Raw genomic sequence first — 18,332 nt, 5'->3', positions numbered from 1 at the left:
GTTTTACATGAAAAATAACACCCCTAATCATGTTGTGACTTGTAAACAATTTTGTATAAATGTTTATAAAACGTAAAGAATTAAAAAAAACTAAGTATTACAGATTCGAGATGTTTAAAGTGTTCATGAGGTACTTTAACTGTATATTCCTACATAGTAGTCATTAACAAAATTAAAATAACATGCGGTAAGCTAAAATCATATAATTTTTTCCGCACATTTTATGTCACCAGTCAGTATTCCATTTCATATAAATAACACATAGCAAAACTCTCACTACACGATTATATATTACAAAAAAAATGCCATTCCTTTTTTGCCAAAATAGTATCTCTGCACCTCTGGATATTACTTATTAGGTACGTCCTATCGTATGTATACTTATATTTTAAATACAGCTGCATGTAAACATATGTAAACAATTCGGATTCTGCGCAAAAATCTGTAACCTAACCTCAAATTAGTAAAAATTTCCCCCCACTTCTCCCGGATTCGATCGTGTTTATGTGCAGACGACGCATATAGTTTCGCAAAATACAAACGTGATATATATATATATATATATATATATACATGTGCACATTTGTTTATAATTAGAACACAAATGAACAGACGAGCTTTCAAAAATGGAGTTTTCCCCAGGCAACGAAAATCAAGGCGAGAAAAAAGAGACGACAGTGAGTAGTCGTAAACACAAAAGATACCCACATGTATTTACACCCCATCAACCAATAATCGGAGCATTCGGAGCTGTAAAATACCTAAATACTTGACATCTTAGACAATTAAGTACAAGATGTGCAATTTTGTCCTTCGGCTTGGAGATTATGATATTAATGATGTGAAAAACACCGATAAATTTCAAGAGAATCTTCATCAGCAATGGAAGGTGAGTAATATGCTGTGATTTTTTTTTTCTCAAGCAGCTATTTTCGCGGTGGGTAACGTCTCCGGAGCTTAATTTTGAAACATATTATCAGGAAACCATCTAATTTGACTTGTCGTTTAATTAATTATGTTCAATAATATACTGATGTCGCAAGTGTATATGATAAGATGCCACAAATCCGTCCATGACTTAATTACTCACGGATTTGTCAGTCTCGGCGATATAAGCGCTTAACGGAATTTGTCACCGCTTTAAATATTTGATAATTGCATTTTAATTAAAGCCCAATCAAAGAAATTCAGTTTTAAATTGTGTTCGTATTGTATACACGTATTTTTCAAGTTGTTTTTTTTTCGTATTTTCCGTTGTTTAAAAAGTATAGTTTTAATTTTTTGTATAAAATTTTCTATTTTTTGATGATTAAGTTGATTGGCTGTATTAGTTTCGTAAAATATTTTAACGTTGAAAACAATTACAGAAACCATCGATCTGGTCAGTGTTAGTTCACCCACACTGAAAATGAAAGAGTTAGACCAAAATGCAGACTTTGTTGCTCACGAATCTGAAGGCAGTAGTTCCAATAATCTGGCAAGTGCATACTACTCAACGAGATCGAGTTTTCGTAAGGATTCAGTTACCAATAGCGAAGACAATGTGTTCTTAAACTTTGCACCCCTAAATGGTGTCAGTATAATCGGGGAAAACAGAACTGAGGAGACAATGCCGGATGGCTCCTTCAATGAGCTTGGAAGGGCCTGTAATAGAAACAATAATGCCAACACGGTAATTGGATTGATTTTTAATAAGGAAAAAGACAAAAATTATCGGTATTTTAATGAAAATATTTATTATTTTCAGTGTTCACCTGTTGATGTCAACACTAGCTTATACTTTAGAGATGGGATTCGTCTCATTGATTTTGTGCTTGTATGGGATGGATACAATCAGGAGGCATCAAAATTTAAGTTTGCAGACATAAGAAAAGTAAGCTTATGAATTGAGATGATATTTTTTTTCAAAAGACTATTTGTTGACTAAATTTTTCGCTCAGATTTTCGAAGATAATTTAAAACATGAAGGCTTACAATTGGAACACGAACGTGACGAGCTAAGCGGCTTGAATTTCATCAAAATCACAACTCCCCTTGAAGTTTTGCGAAGGTACTCCGAAATATTAAAGCTCAGAATGCCAATGAAAGAGATACAAGGATTGAGCATACCTCGTCAGAATAAAATTTTTCAGGGTATGAACTCGTTTTTTCGACGCGTCATGAGCAAGTATTACGTTGATCCGACGATTTTTCCTCCAATGAAACACAAGTTCACGGCAGTTTACAGTCGCGATAAAGAGTATTTGTTCGACATTGATTCGCCTGAATTTTTCACACCGGCCACACGCTCGAGAATCGTGCAGTTTATATTAGACAGAACTGGATTCAGCATGGACAAAAAGAACGATTTTGCATTTGGAATCCAAAGATTGATTAATGAAAAAACTTACACTGCTGCGTATCCGCTGCACGATGTAAGTATTTTTTTTTTTTTTTTTTTTTTTTAATGATTTAAAGTGGTTTTTTTGTCAATAAAAATTTCTTACAAATGTAAATGTAACAAAAAAACTAGTTTATTCGAAAGTTCACACAAATAAAACTGTTGTTTATTTACACAGTTCACATACAATATAAAATAACGTTTGTTTTAGGGCACATTGAAAACACGCGATTCCATGAGATACCTCTTGTACACAGAATGGGCGAGCATACGAAAGATATTTCACTACCAGCCACTGGACTACATCAAAGAGTATTTTGGAGTGAAAATCGGCCTGTACTTTGCTTGGCTGGGATTTTACACGCACATGCTGCTTTTTGCAAGTATAGTTGGTCTGCTCTGCTTTACGTATAGCTTACTCACTCTGGGCTCCGATGAGATTATCCAGGACGTGTGCAAATCAAATCGTACAATGTGTTCGCAGTGTAATTTTTGCACTACATGGAATTTAAATGACACCTGCTTACACTCCAAAGTTACTTATCTTTTTGATAATGCATCAACTTTATTTTTTGCGATTTTCATGTCTCTGTGGGGTAAGTTTGTATTAAACTAAACTTATTTTGGTGTTCTTTTATATCCTTTATTTAAATAAAATTTAGAATCGATCGTTTACATAGAATAAATAATAGTTTTTTTATGGTCACGACAGTTTAAATTACAGTTCAAACATATTTACATCACTATCTTAAAAAAAATATTGTTTTAATTAATCACCTTGACAGTCTTCTTTATGTACACAAGTCTTTCAGATATTAATATAAATTTCAACACATTTATTTTGTAAAATTACATTTTTAGTCAAAGTCGTCAAAAGCTAAAACTTAATTTTAAAAGATCAGTGGTGAAATTCATGGACTTACAATGTTTTGTAATCAAGTACATTTTTTTCAGTCATTTGAAATAATGTTTGCAATAAACAGTTGAAAAATTATGTGTGATCAGCCTTTTTAGGACCAGGTATACAATGAATCAGTACACGTTAGGCTTTCAAAATTTTGAATTCTGTCTGGGTCGGGATTACAAAAATGACTGAGTATATGCTTATTAAATCCACAGTCAGTTAAATTCTCAAGTCCAAACACACTCTGTGGTAATTTTTCTTCCTCCTCTATCTCTATCCCATGCTTAGCCAATGTAAACGCTTTTGTGTTGTTCAATTGAGCACAGCTGACGGAAAATTTTTCCACCTGATCCTTTATCATAAGCGAACATAGTGTTGGTAAAACTTCAGGAAGAATGGGCCCTGTCAGCTCTAGCGAATAAAACTTTTCCGTACCATTGCTTACGACACTGTCTTTCACTTTCAACGGCTTTAACGTGGCACCGTGAAATGCAACAGGTGACAAAAGAGTTGGAGGTACACAAGAATAAGGTCCACAGCTTGTCACAATTGTCTTACAGTTAATTAAAAAGTTAAATAGAGCTTGCACTTCCATACCTTTTACAAATATCAACGATTCGTGCATGTTGTCGAGATCACACTCACGTCCAAGTTGATTTTTCACCTGTGAAACAGTTATTCTCCGAATCTCGGATTCTTCGATACCTACACTTTTTAGCCACTTATCATTTTCCTCGTCATCCTCTGCGACACCATTGAGCTCGTTAATTTCTGAGGATGCTGTCTTTTTTGGTTTGGCTTTTAATGGCATGTAGAATTTAATTCCTTCGTTATTAATTGCTTCTCTCAATCCTCTTGTACTGGGTGTTAATAGTGCTTGCACCTCAGAAATACCACAGATACCAGCAGCTCTGAAGAGTACCGTAAAATTATTATTACAAGCGTAAAAGTAAGGACACTGACGCACTCGCACTAAATGAAACAACGATCTAAAACTATTGCACCAGTCATTAAACAGTGCATCTTTCATGGGCTGAGTCAAAGCCACAACGTCGCTGGTAGCCACGTTCATTTTGCTCTGAGATCTTGGAAAGAGTTCCATCCAAGGTATAGAAGGATGCTGCCACACCAAACAGCACTGATGGAATCTGGCATTGGGGCTAGTGTCCAGATTTGTTCCTGTTTCTCCAATATCCAGCCTCCTGACAAAGCCTGTTGTTCCAGAAGCCTCCTCGCTAGCTTTCAATTTGACATTCCAGGCAAATGGCTTAGGAGACATGATTTTAAACTTACTCTTTAGTGTCCAATCGATTGGCATGTACTTTTTCCCTTTGGGCTCTTCGTAGGCAGGGACTGTATGCGTAACTGCAGCAACTTTGGCCTCTTGTTTGAGACAGGTGTCCAGCAGCTCATTGGCCTTGTTCTTGTCGATCTTTGAATTGCTGTTGGTGTGGAAATTTAAAAGTTCAAAGGTACTGTCCGTACTATCGAGATCGAGGGACGACTCTTTGAGCTTCTTTTCCAGATCATTCTTGAGAAAAGGATTCTTTCGCTTCCTCGTGACTGGCTGACTGAGGCTCGTCACGTGGCTAGTTGGTGAAAATTCGCTGCTCGAATTAAAAGATTGGGATTGCGACTCACCGATGCTCGTACCTTTGAACCTCGCCTGGAGCGCGTTTTTGCGCAGTTTGAAGTTGAACAATTTCATTACCTCGTCCGGCTTCGTCCAGTCCATTTTTGCATTAATCGTCTGATGCTGTTGCTGCTGCGATTGTGATCTTAGTGCTTTTCTCGTTTTGAAATTCTTTGATTCTTTATCAGGAATCAGGATGCTTCATCGCCATTACCGGCCAATACACACTACGTATACTGACATTACATTACTGACTAGTGACTACTGCCGTCCGTCCTTCCGAAAGTCAGATTCACCGCGTAAATGGCAACGCTGCTGTCACAGATCGTCACATAAGGTAAAGTGACTACTGGAGCTGAGGTCCGAAATGCCAAAACAAATCGTGATTTTTAGCGACGGTGTTATGGAAAAAAGCGCGATTTGTTTTGGCATTTCGGACCTCAGCTCCAGTAGTCACTTTACCTTATGTGACGATCTGTGACAGCAGCGTTGCCATTTACGCGGTGAATCTGACTTTCGGAACGCACCCACGGCGCTGCCGATGCAAACAAAGTCTAGAGTCTATTCTCTCTGCATGTATTTCTCAACCAATCGCATTACATCGGAGTTATTTAAACGGACTTTTAATTCTTTTAAAAGCTACAGAGCATGCACCACTTAGATTGTTTAATTGTTTTCATTTCATGTTATTTTGCACGCGAATGATTCGTTTTTTAGAACCTAAATTATTTTGTTCAGAGTTTTTTGAAAAACAACAATCATAAAAAGTGAAAAAAAAAAAAAAAACTTATACGTTTTTATTGTTGTCAGTGTGTGGCCACCGAAACGCTTAAATAATATGCATTTGTATTTTTTTTTTTAGCAACTTTATTTTTGGAGCTGTGGAAAAACTACTCCGCCGAAATAACGCATCGATGGGACTTGACGAGCCTGGACATTCACGAAGAGCATCCGAGGCCCGAGTACTTGGCCAGATTATCGCACAGCAAGAAAAAAATTATGAATTTCGTTACTAACACCTTCGAACCAAAAGTGCCGTTCTGGAAGGTGAAACTACCGGTCACAATTTTCAGCTTCTCGGTCATCATGCTTTTGGTAATCCTTTTTTATTTTTTTTTATAATCACACAAAACAATTGGTAGAAAGAAATATGCTTTTCTTACGATTCCAATTTTAACAAATAATGCAATGATGGAATAATTTTTTTAGATTTCCGTAGCTATGGCTACTGTATTGGGTGTCGTTTTGTATAGAATGTCGGTACTGACGGCTATTCAAGCTCACTCAGACGAAGATGCTTCGACGAGCAGTCTCAAAGTGTCAGTAACAGCGGCACTCATTAACTTGGGTTGCATCTTTGTGTTTAATTGGATCTACACTTGGCTAGCCGAATACTTAACTGAGGTGGGTGACACGACTGAAATAAAAAAAGCATATATCTATTGATTACAACGCGAATAAAAAAAAACCTCATCATTTAGCTTCGATTATAATTGTTTTTTTTTTTTTTTTTGTTCACGTAGCTCGAGCTTCCACGTACCCAAACGGAATTCGACGACAGCCTCACATTGAAGATTTATCTGTTGGAGTTTATCAATTACTACGCCTCTATATTTTACATAGCCTTCTTCAAAGGCAAGTTTATTGGCCGTCCCGGTGCCTACAACCTTATATTTAACTCGCGCCAAGAGGAGTGCAGTCCTGGTGGCTGTTTGTTGGAGCTGTGCATTCAATTGAGCATAATCATGATAGGAAAACAAATTATAAATTCGATATTCGAAATGCTGTTACCTTTGTTTTACAAGTGGATGAATACCATAAGGGTAAGTTTTAAGAAATCAGATGATACGCCAGAGAGACGATGGTCTAGGAAGCATCTGCAGTGGGTCAGAGATTATAAGCTCGTGGAGTGGGGACCCAGAAGTTTGTTTCCTGAATATTTGGAAATGAGTACGTTTGATCTGGTATTAAGTCTATTATTATTTTATTTTTGAAATCGGTCGAGACATAAATTCAGCTCCTCTTCACAGTCTTGCAATATGGTTTCGTGACAATTTTCGTGGCTGCATTCCCACTCGCACCATTTTTTGCTTTGATAAACAATTTCTTGGAGATGCGATTGGACGCGAAAAAGCTGCTAACCATGTACCGCCGGCCTGTTGGTCAACGAGTTCGGGACATAGGAGTTTGGTACAGAATTTTGGATTCCGTATCAAAGTTCTCCGTTATTACCAATGTAAGTGAAAAAAAAAAAATTAATGTCATGAAATTTTTTTTTTTTTTTAATTTAGTTTCTATCAACAGGCTTTTATAATCGCTTTTACATCCAACTTTATTCCGCGGCTGGTTTACCGATTTTATGTTTCGGAGGACTACTCCCTGACAGGATTTTTGGACCACTCTTTATCTAAATTTAAAATGAACAGTAGCGAAATCTGTTATTACCCCGACTATCGAGAGTCACCAGACTCCGAGCATCCGTACAAATACACGAATTTCTTCTGGCAAGTACTTGTTGCCAGACTGACTTTTGTTGTTATTTTTGAGGTATTTACTTTTAACTTTTTTTTTTTTTTTTTTTTTTTTTTCAATCAATCAACATGCAGTAAGTCTATTAAAACATTAATCTTGTTATCGAAAAATTTCAGAATGTCGTTGCTTTCGTAATGATTATGGTAAAATGGTGCATCCCCGACATGAGTTCGAATCTTCGTGACAAGATACGGCGCGAAGCCTACATTACAAACGAGATCATCATCCAGCACGAAGCGGATCGAGCGCGCAAGCAGACCAACAGCAACGAGATTTCGACGCAGAGGCACTCTCTCAATCGTTGGAATCGGCTGAGAAATTCCATGACCGCCGATGACTTTGATTTAGAGGTTCACGGTAGTCCCGTGACTCCAGCTATTGATTCTTCCAAAAGCGAACCTGTTAAACTTTAAAACCTCGACTTTGTGATTTGTGAGTGTAAGTCTGTATAATTGACTTGTGAATAAGCGTTTTTTTAAAGATTTTTTGAAGGTACTCAATACTTATTGCCAAGTACTTTTAAGGACTCGAGTTTATACAATTTATTGTTAGAGACCAAATATTTGTCAACAGCGTACTTACACATATTGATTTAATATTCGAAAAATTGAAGTACTTAAACTTCATCTGTCAAAGAAGAAAATTATAGTTTGTACTTGAAAGTTTTTTAAAGATCTTGACTACCTTATGATTCACTAAATTTATAAATAGACTACTATATCAAGATCGTTAGTAGTGACTCAAGTTTTTGAGAGAAGCAAACGTTTTTAGACTTTTTTGTCTCGTTAAAGGTTGTTTCCTTTTTTTTCCATCAAGGTTTGCACCTACATGTACATGATTGTTCTGTGATTTGTGATGATCATATATGTCTGTGATTTTTACATAATCTCTATACTTGAGATGATACTATTACAATGTAAACATATTGAATTTACATAAAAAACAAGAGTCTACGACTGGTATACTTAATATTTGTATATGTGACTGTGACAAGGTGCGAATAAAGAGATTTTCGTACAAATAAAAAACGTACATAATTTGACTTTTTTTTTTCATCATCCATGTACATTATATTATTTTAATATATTATATATATTGAAAAAACCAATATCTTCGTAATATTTAAATATATTTATATACAAATCTCACGTAGTGATAATAATAATAATAATAATAATAATATGAATAAGTAACAAGTATGGGTATCGATAAAAAGCCTCACAAAAATAATCTCGATCTCTCCAGTGCCAGCTCAACCTGCACTGCTCATTCGTGCCCTTGTAAGTATATATACAACTTACTCTCACTCTTTCTTGTCATCCACAGCTGCAGCAGTGGCATCAGTAGGACTACCAGGATGGAAGTTGAGGGAGGCCGAGTTGATGCAGAATCTCCTTTTCTTGGGCTTGGGCCCGTCGTTGAAAACGTGTCCTAGATGTGCGCCACATTGCGAGCAGGTAACCTCCGTCCTGACCATATCAAGAGTCGTGTCCTTATTGAGCTTGACCCTGCCTTGCTCCAAAACGTCGGTAAAGGCCGGCCAGCCACAGCTGCTGTCGTACTTGTCATTCGAGGTAAAGAGCTCCTGCTCGCAGGCGATGCAGGTATAGACTCCAGTGGCATAGTGCTTGTTGTAACAACCGGTGAAGGGCCTTTCGGTGCCCTTTTCCTGCGTCACATGCCACTGGAGCGGGGTCAATCGGCTCTTGAGCTCTGTCTTGTCAACTTTGGACATTGTCGGTGGAGTAGGCGAGGACGAAGAGGAGAAGGTACGTCGTTTGTTTTGATGGTTCGATGGGTGATAGTCGCCAGCCTTACGCAGCGATTCCCGACCGCTTCGCAGCGACTCCCGACTTGGGCTGCTGTAAAGCAGCATTGCAGGAGCAGCAGCAGCACCAGTAGGATATAATAATAACACACGACGCGATAAAAAGAGACGGAGCGACGCCGTTGTGTCGTGTCTTGATTACCTATACGTGCGCTCTGTTGCGTCTTTTATTGTGCTTTTATAGCCTAGGGTAGGTAATAGAAGTACCAAAGTATATGATATCTCCGTTACCACTGTACGCTACGATCTCAATTCGTCGGCGACTGGACTGGAACTGGAGTAGAATGTTCTTGTACTCCAACCTTCTTCTCTTCTCGGCTTACACTGCACTTTTTTTTTCGCGTTTTGTTTGCCTCGTGACTCTGCGTGGGATTAAAGAGATCGATCCAAGCCCGCGCTCGCCAAGAGCTTATTTTCCTTTCTCTCTCGGATATTCTGATTTTTCGTTTAAAAATAACTATTTAGCTTTGGCCGTGAGTACGCAGCGGAAGTTATGATGATGTCTGAACTATATCGAGAGAGCACACTTTCGACGGCTTTTTGAAAGCGCGCGGTATAATAGCATCACACACTCTCCGCTTCAAGTGACGTTCTTCTTTTTTGCCGCCTCCGTCCTGTCCTGCGTCATGCCCCTGCATGTATGTATGTACATATGTGTGTTACACACGTGACCTCGCGCCCCTCGCGGACCTCGCGGTAGTCGCGGTGTGTCTCTCGCTCTCACCTATATCTGTAATACACACTCTGGTCTCTAGCTCTGCGAACTCCGCGAGCAACTTGCTAATTTCGACTTAAAAAAAATACCCAAAACTGTGGAATCGTTAGCAACGTTTGCAACCGCTTTGTAAAAAACTGTCGGATCAAGCAGTTTTGCAAAAAAAAATAAATTTGATACCGTCGTGCGAGAGACATAAAAAGTATCTCATCCACCCTTTGTAGTGTGTCTATACTATCAAAATTGATATCGATCGTTTGCAATTTAATTGTCGTTTATGTTGAACAGTTGCAAATTGTCATATTTTTATGTATAGCAGGTAAAATAATTATTTTTGTCGAATGTGGAATGTGCGATTTTTTCTCAATACAATAATACATAATACGTATTGCTGCGCATGCGCCGTGTATACAGTTCCACTAGCGATGGGATATAGTTCCGGCCAGATTTGGGAATTCTCTAGGACCCAACCTCTCTGACGTGGGAAATCACTAGATCAAAAAAAAATTAGTACCAAAGGTGACGCGCGAGATTCAAATAAGGTCCAATAACACAAGCATCCATCACCTGATGACCCGGGGCGCTCACTGGCCACTCTTTTAAATAAATAATTATTAATAACACCAGCGCCTATCACCTTTTGACCCGGGGCGCTTACTGGCAACTCTGTTAAATAAATTATTATTAGTAAATAACACAAGCGCCTATCACCTGATGACCCGGGGCGCTTACTGGCCACTCTGTTAAATAAATAATTATTGATAACACAAGCACCTATCACCTTTTGACCCGGGGCGCTTACTGGAAACTCTGTTAAATAAATAATTATTAATAAATAACACAAGCGCCTATCACCGTATTACCTGGGGCGCTAATTGCAAATCTAGTAAATAAATAATTATTAATAAGTATGTCAAGCACCTTCTTCCTGAGGATCCAGGACACTTGTTTGCAACACTATTAAATGATAAAAAGTTGATCGATAACACATTAATTATATCACAATTTTGATTGCCTATCTAGTACGACAAAGATCTTTTTAATTGGCGCTCTTGTAATTACTTGATAATTTATTATTCAATAGTAGCTAGTAAGCGCCCCGGGTCAAAAGGTGATAGGCGCTTGTGTTATTATTAATTGATTATTTAACAGAGTGGCCAGTAAGCGCCCCGGGTATTTAGGTGATAAGCGCTTGTGTTATTAATAATTATTTATTTAAAAGAGTGGCTAGTAAGCGCCGTGGGTCATCAGGTGACAGGCGCTGGTGTTATTAATAATTATTTATTTAAAAGAGTGGCCAGTGAGCGCCCCGGGTCATCAGGTGATGGATGCTTGTGTTATTGGACCTTATTTGAATCTCGCGCGTCACCTTTGGTACTAATTTTTTTTTGATCTAGTGATTTCCCACGTCAGAGAGGTTGGGTCCTAGAGAATTCCCAAATCTGGCCGGAACTATATCCCATCGCTAGTGGAACTGTATACACGGCGCATGCGCAGCAATACGTATTATGTATTATTGTATTGAGAAAAAATCGCACATTCCACATTCGACAAAAATAATTATTTTACCTGCTATACATAAAAATATGACAATTTGCAACTGTTCAACATAAACGACAATTAAATTGCAAACGATCGATATCAATTTTGATAGTATAGACACACTACAAAGGGTGGATGAGATACTTTTTATGTCTCTCGCACGACGGTATCAAATTTATTTTTTTTTGCAAAACTGCTTGATCCGACAGTTTTTTACAAAGCGGTTGCAAACGTTGCTAACGATTCCACAGTTTTGGGTATTTTTTTTAAGTCGAAATTAGCAAGTTGCTCGCGGAGTTCGCAGAGCTCTGGTCTCTGGTGTAAAGAATCCGCTGGATCTTTATTTTGATGTCCAAAGGAAGATGTTTGGAATTTCACATAATCAAACCTATAGGTCAACATACAAACCCTTCAAAATGTTAAAACCTTCAAAAACTCCGTTGATCTGGCTTTTAAAGTTTAATTCGATACATCTTATAAAAGATATCGGATGGTGTGAACATAAAAATATCATCAGCATGTAGAGAAAAAATTTCCTATCGATTTGGTGATTTACTTGTGCTTCGCGTTACTGAAAATTTCGAGATATGTAATTTTGTCTATGCCATCAAAGTGAGAGCGAGACACAGAGAGCGCGTGGACAAGAGCATACTCGCAGAGATCACTCTCTTACATTTGACAAAAAATATTTCGCATTACCACGAATCATTGAGATTTTTCTAAGTATTCTATTTTCTAAGAGATGTGGCGTTCTGGCGGTAATTTGGTAAACGCCAGAACGCCAGATTCTGTATCAGCGCCATCTAGCGTTGTGGATTTCGCGGACTTCCGCAAACTATTTTCTAGGGAATCTGTCTTGAAAAAAACCCCTAGATTCTAGGGGTTTCTGCCAGCAGTAAACCACTAGGTGCGTACCCCACACCCACACACCCGCTTTTACCAGAATCTCTGGCGTTTATCAGGTTGTTGTAGTTTTTCCCTAACCTTGGCTGGTTTAGATTTTTGACACCACCCTCGGGGCCCGAGGCTCGGGCCTCGCCTCAGCTCTTGGTCACCAATAAGGCCGCGTATGGCGCGTATCAGGCTCGTTAAAGGTTAAGGTTTGTGTAGGTCAACTAAATGAAAAAAAAACATCTGAAAATTCTGAAGACCCCTATGTACAGCATAAAAGAGTTAACAAAAGTTTCTTTGAAATTTTACGGCAAAGCAAGAATATTTTTTCAATAATTCTTCATCTGTTTCACTTTCACTCCATATTTTGGTGGCGATTGTTGATAGCTTGATTGTTAAAACGAAACAAAACAATGCTATAAGGAAAAAGTTTTTGAGCACATTAATTTGTTTTTTATTAGTGTAAAACGTATAAGTAACTGGACATTTGAGTGATACCTCAGATACCTAGTTGAGAGAAAATATGGCTGATAATATTGTGCCCATCAAAAGACCAAGGCCAGCCGACGGCGAAGAAGAGCTTTTGCAGATGCAAAGAGATTTCGAGGAAAAAAAGCTGCTTCCCTGCGTTCAAGTGGTGGATAAACGAGCCACAGCCCCTTTGGCAAAGAAACAATCAAAATTTGCACGAGACAGACAAGCTGAGGCCGAAAAAAAGAGAATATGTACTAGTCAGTTTTGCGGTAGTGTTACAAATCAGGATGCAGGTTGGAGGCCTTGTTTGATTATATTTGTTTTTATTTTTATAAAAAAAAAAGTCAAAAATTTTTTTTGCTTTTCCAGAAGAACTTGATGTATCTAAGGATGACAAAAAGATTGATCCCATTCATAACTATACAGAACTTCCAGTAAATTTCATACTAGGAAACGTAGTTGAGAGAAAATCGGATGCGTCGGAATTTAAGTCAGAAATTGGGAAAAACTTGGAAGATAGCTTGCATACAGGATTCCCAGCTGTATTTATATCTCCAGAAACGGTGAGATCTAGTCATTTATCAAATGTTTCATAACAAAATTACATGTATAATAATAATTTTCAAGTAATGTTATCTCAGTTGGAGGACACAGATTCCAAAAAAAGTCTTTTTTTACGTTCAATCTCAAAGCAGTGCTACAAGAAAGAAATATCGTTAAGCGATCTGGGAAAACCAGGAACAAAATCAACTTCCAGTCATATTGTATCAGGACCTTGGGCTCAAGAAATCCATGAAGAAAACGTGGAGAAATTAAAAGGAATGAGCCAAGAAGAAATCTTGGCAGAGAAAAAAAATCTTGAAGCTATGCTGAATCCTGAAACTATAGCTTTCATAAAATCAATAAAAGAATCAAGAAATCAATTAAAAGATAAGATATTTAGTATTGATAATTGTAAAGACATGGAAATAGACGAAATGCAGCCAAGTGCCTCAAAGCACAATCAAAAAATAGATTTTGATGACAAAAGCGTCTCTCACTTATTAGACAATAAAATGGATATAGATTCAGAAGCTACTAAAAATTTAGAATTACCTGAACCTGTAGTAGATATAGTCAAAGATGCAGTTGAAAAAGGCTGGGTACACATGGATGACGTTGAGCCTGAAAAAGTAAAATGGATGGAAGACTTGTCGCAAAAGGAAGATAAGACACAACCAACGGCAGAACCATATAATGCACGCTTTGATTTCCACGGAACTCTTCTTCCTTTTAACGATGAGAGTCTGACGGTTGATAAGGGTCTTCATCATCACGGCGAGGAGCCCGAGCGACCAGGATATTCTCTTCAAGAGTTGCTTCAACTGAGTAGATCAGCAGCTCAGCAGCAGCGCTGCACTGCTCTAACTACCTTGGCCCATATTTTGGAAAAAACTCATTTGGGTTGGTACGATAGAGCATTGCAGCCGTCCCTCTTACAAACTCTTAATCAGGTATATTGACTTTGTAAAAGTAAAATAGTTTTCACGCCAAAAATTTTACCTGTACAGTTGAATTATTTGTGTCAAATTATAGAAAAATGCACTGCTTCTTTTGCGCTTTTCTTTGGATGATACCGCATTACCTGTAGTCACAGCAGCACTTCAAGTTCTGAGAGCTTTTATTTTTTCCGAAACTGACGAAATTTGTTTAGATAAAACATTCGGCCTTGAAGATTTCGATGAACCGATCTTGAAGCCCTCCATACAAGATGTAGATGATGTCCAAAGTTTAAAAGATCACGAACTAGTACAATTCGATTCAGTCGCTGCTTTGATGCGTTCGGATATTGTAATTAGAATCAGGTATGAATTAAAAAAATTTTGAGTTGAAGATTAATTTCAGGAATGAAAAAAATGCCACCTTTTTATTTCAGGTACATTTTAAATGAAATGCAACTCCCTTTGGCAGGACTAACTGCAGCTTTGGAAATATTGGCAAGGCTTGCCAGGCATTCTCGCGAAACTGCGCTGAATATTGCGTGCACGCCAGATCTGTTAGATATTATAGTCAACAAGTGCATACCATTTTCTTTAAATCAACCTGGTAATTGTCGAACATAAATTATATTTATAATTTTATTTCTTTTTTTTTTTTTATCAATGCAACTTACACTTTTAGTGCCAGATCGTGATTCTAGCAAGCCTTACGGATGTCCACTCGCAGCAGCAATTCGTTTAGGTAGAATTTTGATTATCTATGCTGGACGACCAGTCATTGAAAGGTTGAAAAACTTGAAAATTGTTAATTCATTGATCAACTACGTTACCAGCGATGCCACGTAATAAAAAATTTATTTGCTTTACGTTACATTCTGAAATTTTTCCTTGAAGTTCATAGCAATTATTTTTAAAAGTCGACAAGAAGTTCGCTTGCACATCGAGAGCTTACGACTATGGCGTCTATTCCTACATTACGGAGTTGAAACCGACAGTGTAACAGGCGCAAGACTGACTCTGATCTCGCAGCTTAAGATTTTGTCTTGTACACTTGATGTTAACGAGTCTACCTCGCCTTTGAAGTACGACTACGCTGCTGCGCTGATAGCTATCGCAAAATATGACGAGGCGCTCAAGGAGCACGTAGCTATTCTGTTAGCTAAGTGGAGCACTCAGCTGTCGAGGATCTCTTCACCCACGGTAATTTTTTTCGTCCAATCTGCAGTTTAGGAGGTGTTAAAAAAATTAACTACGATAATTCAATTACTTTTTTTAGTGGAATCACACGGTTTTAGTTTCCGAGTGCATAAGAGCACTCGACAACATATCATTTTTAGAAAGATCTTGGCTCAATAAGTCAAGCATGTTTTCCCAATTAAGGTGATTTGACAAAATTTGATATTTCTTTTTTTTTTTGCTGTAGCATCCAAGATTTTGAGTTCTCCATCTTAAATTTAGTGTTGATTGCAGTGCATCTTCCAATTTGTTGAGTAATCTTGATCCAGCAAGCGATCGAGATCCATCATCACTACCAAGTCTCGGTGTTATGACATATGAAGGAAAGTTGCAGCCTATCATGGATCAAAAATCAAAAATCGTATTGTTAAGGACCACGTTCGAATATGCTTTAAAGAGTTCCTATGAAGGAGACGTGAAAAAAATATTCGAATCCAAAAATTTCCAGAAATATCTAAAAAAATTAAAAAGCAGCGACTGGTCGTTGGAAAGGTCGTGGTTCACTCGTATCGAATACTCTCTTTTGGTAGCGGTAATCCAAGCGGAAAATCATTTCAAGATTGTTCAGAAAACAGAGCTCGGTGATACGATATGGAAGATCGCCATCAAGTTAATATCTGCCCTACCGGCAGACTGTCCTCTGAGCGTTCGCGACATTTTAGTTTACAGTCTATTACCAGAACGTGTAAATCTACGTCTTCTCGAGAGTAAATTGGAAGATTTAGGCTTGAGCGAGAAATTAAAGGACCTCGAAACGCTAGGTAACCCACACCTAGCGGTCCAGCTGTACGAGAAATACGTGAGTCCAAACGGCAGTTGGTCCGAAGCAGCCATGCCAAAAGACTGGATATATCTGCCTCTCGTTAGCGCGTACACGCAAATGCGAAAAGAGAAGGCCTGGCGTTACTCACAGACCTGTGACATTCTGCAACTTCTCAAGCTCGAGCTTATAATGCCAGAATTGACGCAAAATCTACCTGTACATCTCAGATTCAGCAGATTACTTTTATTGTACTTATGCGACGATGTATTCATACACGCGCCAAAGTGCGAGCTGTCTCAGAAAGTGTTTTCGCAATTAGGTAAGTAAATTGTAACTATTTGCATCATTGTTGTGACTCTTAATATTAACCTTTACATTTTAACTGATTTTTAGTAAAAGTAAATTACAAGAAACTCGATCTAGCGGCCGACGTACCAGGCCTTAGCTCATTCACGGATCTATTCACCGCGTTATGCGAGAATTTTGCAGCCCACTCGTACGGCGTGGATATTTTCGCTCAGGTCCTGTTAGTTTTCGTTGCTCAACGCTTCGACATCCATTACCGTAAACTCCTCTGGTCCGAGCACGCTGGCGTTATCCGTTACTGCAGCGTGCAGCCTCAGGATTTCTACCTACCTTTCGATGAAGAGTATCTATTTCCGTTGGAAAAGGACGCGTCCCTCATCGAGACATACATCACCGCACTCGTACGGAACACAGTGCGCGAGGAACAGTCTCCTGGCCTTTACCGAGTGGCATTGCATCACGCTGCCATGTATCTCAAAGAGACGTCAAAACTTGCCACAGTAATGAGGTCGAGGATCGAGAAGTTGCTCATTGATGAGAGGATGAGGAACATTGGGCAAAAATTGCTGAACTACGTGCCACCTCCGCTTCCACTGGGTGCCCAACTGTTTAAGTAGTAACTTGAAGTAGATTTATACCTTTGTTGTTGTAATGAATAACCAAATGAAATTCACGCAGTGAATTAGTATTTTTGAATGGATCTGGATGATGACGTGAGTTAAATTTTTTTTTTTTTTTTTTTTTTTTACAGAAAATATACTTTACATGCAATTTTCACCTTTGAACATACGGCACTTTCTGTGTTTAAAATATCAGGATTTAAATTGAATCCATAATTGTATATTATTAACGGGTGTAGTATATAACATTGCATGCTTTGTATTCAAACATTGGCAGGAAATTGATAAAATATACATATATATTTTGTTCCCTAAATCGCTGTTTTTATTTTCATGAATTTTTAAATAACAAAATAAAGATATTTTATTATATGTACAATTTAAAGAACTTATACAGATATATTGCAAAACAATTTTTTATTTTAACTTTTTTTCCTACTTATTGACAGTGTAAAAGTGCGCTGTAAAGAGTTAAACGCGTGAATAAAATATATTTTATTCACCAACTTTTTTTTCCCATACAAACAATATAATATTGAAAAAGTTTTTGCAAACTTTCTTGAAAAATCGTATTCTTTTAATAGTTAAAGCTATAAAAAATTCGTAAGAATGATATGTTTCTACTTATTTTCGTGATAGGTGTATATATTATTTTGCTTGGATATATTTATATAGATATCTCGAAAAATCGCAAAAATCTTTACTAATGCAAAAAGTACGCTTGAGATGTAAAAAAGTGTAATTATTATTATTAATATTATTATTATTAAAGTTAAATCGCGTGAAGCTTTGGTGAGTCGCAGCACCAGTTTTGCATTATATTATTATATGTAATTATCTTTTTTTTTTTTTTTATACATTACATTTTATCATACAAAAAAAGGTTGCCCATCCAAAAAGTCAAAAGCTTAACTTCGTTGGAGATGAGTTTCCGACAACAGAGCCAACGACCGGACTATGCCATCCGGTGTAATATATTATTCTACAAAATTGTCTATACAAAGAGGAAAAATCTAGGCAACGATAAACT

The 18,332-nt window shown here is 37.6% G+C and overlaps 4 protein-coding genes across 8 annotated transcripts; 2 read left to right on the top strand and 2 right to left on the bottom strand.

Annotated features, from left to right (window-relative positions):
* The first annotated feature begins 311 nt into the window (after nt 1–311).
* Nucleotides 312–8,441, top strand: subdued (anoctamin 1). 4 transcript variants are annotated; one of them, XM_089592203.1, is made up of 12 exons: nt 312–359; nt 643–889; nt 1,368–1,672; nt 1,748–1,873; nt 1,941–2,414; nt 2,592–2,976; nt 5,780–6,012; nt 6,127–6,321; nt 6,441–6,867; nt 6,948–7,153; nt 7,222–7,464; nt 7,566–8,441. In XM_089592203.1, the coding sequence occupies exons 2-12, from the start codon at nt 883–885 to the stop codon at nt 7,860–7,862; spliced, it is 2,898 nt and encodes a 965-aa protein (XP_089448329.1). In that variant the 5' UTR covers nt 312–359; nt 643–882; the 3' UTR covers nt 7,863–8,441. The 4 variants fall into 4 exon arrangements, with proteins under 4 accessions (XP_089448329.1, XP_014210857.2, XP_089448332.1 ...); XM_014355371.2 differs by lacking the exon at nt 312–359 and having other exon boundaries at nt 626–889; XM_089592205.1 differs by lacking the exons at nt 312–359; nt 643–889 and adding an exon at nt 1,156–1,265.
* hd (humpty dumpty) lies at nt 3,088–5,142 on the bottom strand. Its single transcript, XM_014355372.2, has one exon. The coding sequence runs from the start codon at nt 5,017–5,019 to the stop codon at nt 3,391–3,393; it is 1,629 nt and encodes a 542-aa protein (XP_014210858.2). The 5' UTR covers nt 5,020–5,142; the 3' UTR covers nt 3,088–3,390.
* Nucleotides 8,043–9,833, bottom strand: SelR (methionine sulfoxide reductase SelR). Its single transcript, XM_014355373.3, has one exon. It carries the CDS (start codon nt 9,323–9,325, stop codon nt 8,753–8,755), a length of 573 nt encoding a protein of 190 aa, XP_014210859.2. The 5' UTR covers nt 9,326–9,833; the 3' UTR covers nt 8,043–8,752.
* A 2,758-nt stretch (nt 9,834–12,591) lies between these two features.
* Nucleotides 12,592–17,821, top strand: LOC106641112 (RNA polymerase II-associated protein 1). 2 transcript variants are annotated; one of them, XM_014355370.2, is made up of 10 exons: nt 12,592–13,192; nt 13,269–13,462; nt 13,541–14,392; nt 14,475–14,743; nt 14,815–14,984; nt 15,060–15,219; nt 15,295–15,577; nt 15,654–15,757; nt 15,848–16,695; nt 16,770–17,821. In XM_014355370.2, the coding sequence occupies exons 1-10, from the start codon at nt 12,949–12,951 to the stop codon at nt 17,297–17,299; spliced, it is 3,654 nt and encodes a 1,217-aa protein (XP_014210856.2). In that variant the 5' UTR covers nt 12,592–12,948; the 3' UTR covers nt 17,300–17,821. The 2 variants fall into 2 exon arrangements, with proteins under 2 accessions (XP_014210856.2, XP_014210854.2); XM_014355368.2 differs by having other exon boundaries at nt 15,836–16,695.
* The last annotated feature ends 511 nt before the right edge of the window (nt 17,822–18,332 follow it).

The sequence above is a fragment of the Copidosoma floridanum genome, unplaced genomic scaffold, assembly GCF_036245765.1.
Source record: "Copidosoma floridanum isolate Cflo_tuat_1 unplaced genomic scaffold, Cflo_Japanese_pri ptg000014l, whole genome shotgun sequence".
In the NCBI taxonomy this organism is placed as follows: Eukaryota; Metazoa; Arthropoda; class Insecta; order Hymenoptera; family Encyrtidae; genus Copidosoma; species Copidosoma floridanum.
This window is presented reverse-complemented; position numbering and strand designations above follow the sequence as displayed.

Bases quoted from the DNA above. Each gene is read 5' to 3' on its own strand.
- subdued (XM_089592203.1), top strand. The intron at 6,322-6,440 runs GTGGGTGACACG...TTGTTCACGTAG, and splicing joins TAGCCGAATACTTAACTGAG to CTCGAGCTTCCACGTACCCA. The intron at 6,868-6,947 runs GTACGTTTGATC...TCCTCTTCACAG, and splicing joins TCCTGAATATTTGGAAATGA to TCTTGCAATATGGTTTCGTG.
- hd (XM_014355372.2), bottom strand. From the start codon at position 5,019: ATGGACTGGACGAAGCCGGACGAGGTAATGAAATTGTTCAACTTCAAA.
- SelR (XM_014355373.3), bottom strand. From the start codon at position 9,325: ATGCTGCTTTACAGCAGCCCAAGTCGGGAGTCGCTGCGAAGCGGTCGG.
- LOC106641112 (XM_014355368.2), top strand. From the start codon at position 12,949: ATGGCTGATAATATTGTGCCCATCAAAAGACCAAGGCCAGCCGACGGC. The intron at 15,578-15,653 runs GTAATTTTTTTC...TACTTTTTTTAG, and splicing joins CGAGGATCTCTTCACCCACG to TGGAATCACACGGTTTTAGT. The intron at 16,696-16,769 runs GTAAGTAAATTG...ACTGATTTTTAG, and splicing joins GAAAGTGTTTTCGCAATTAG to TAAAAGTAAATTACAAGAAA.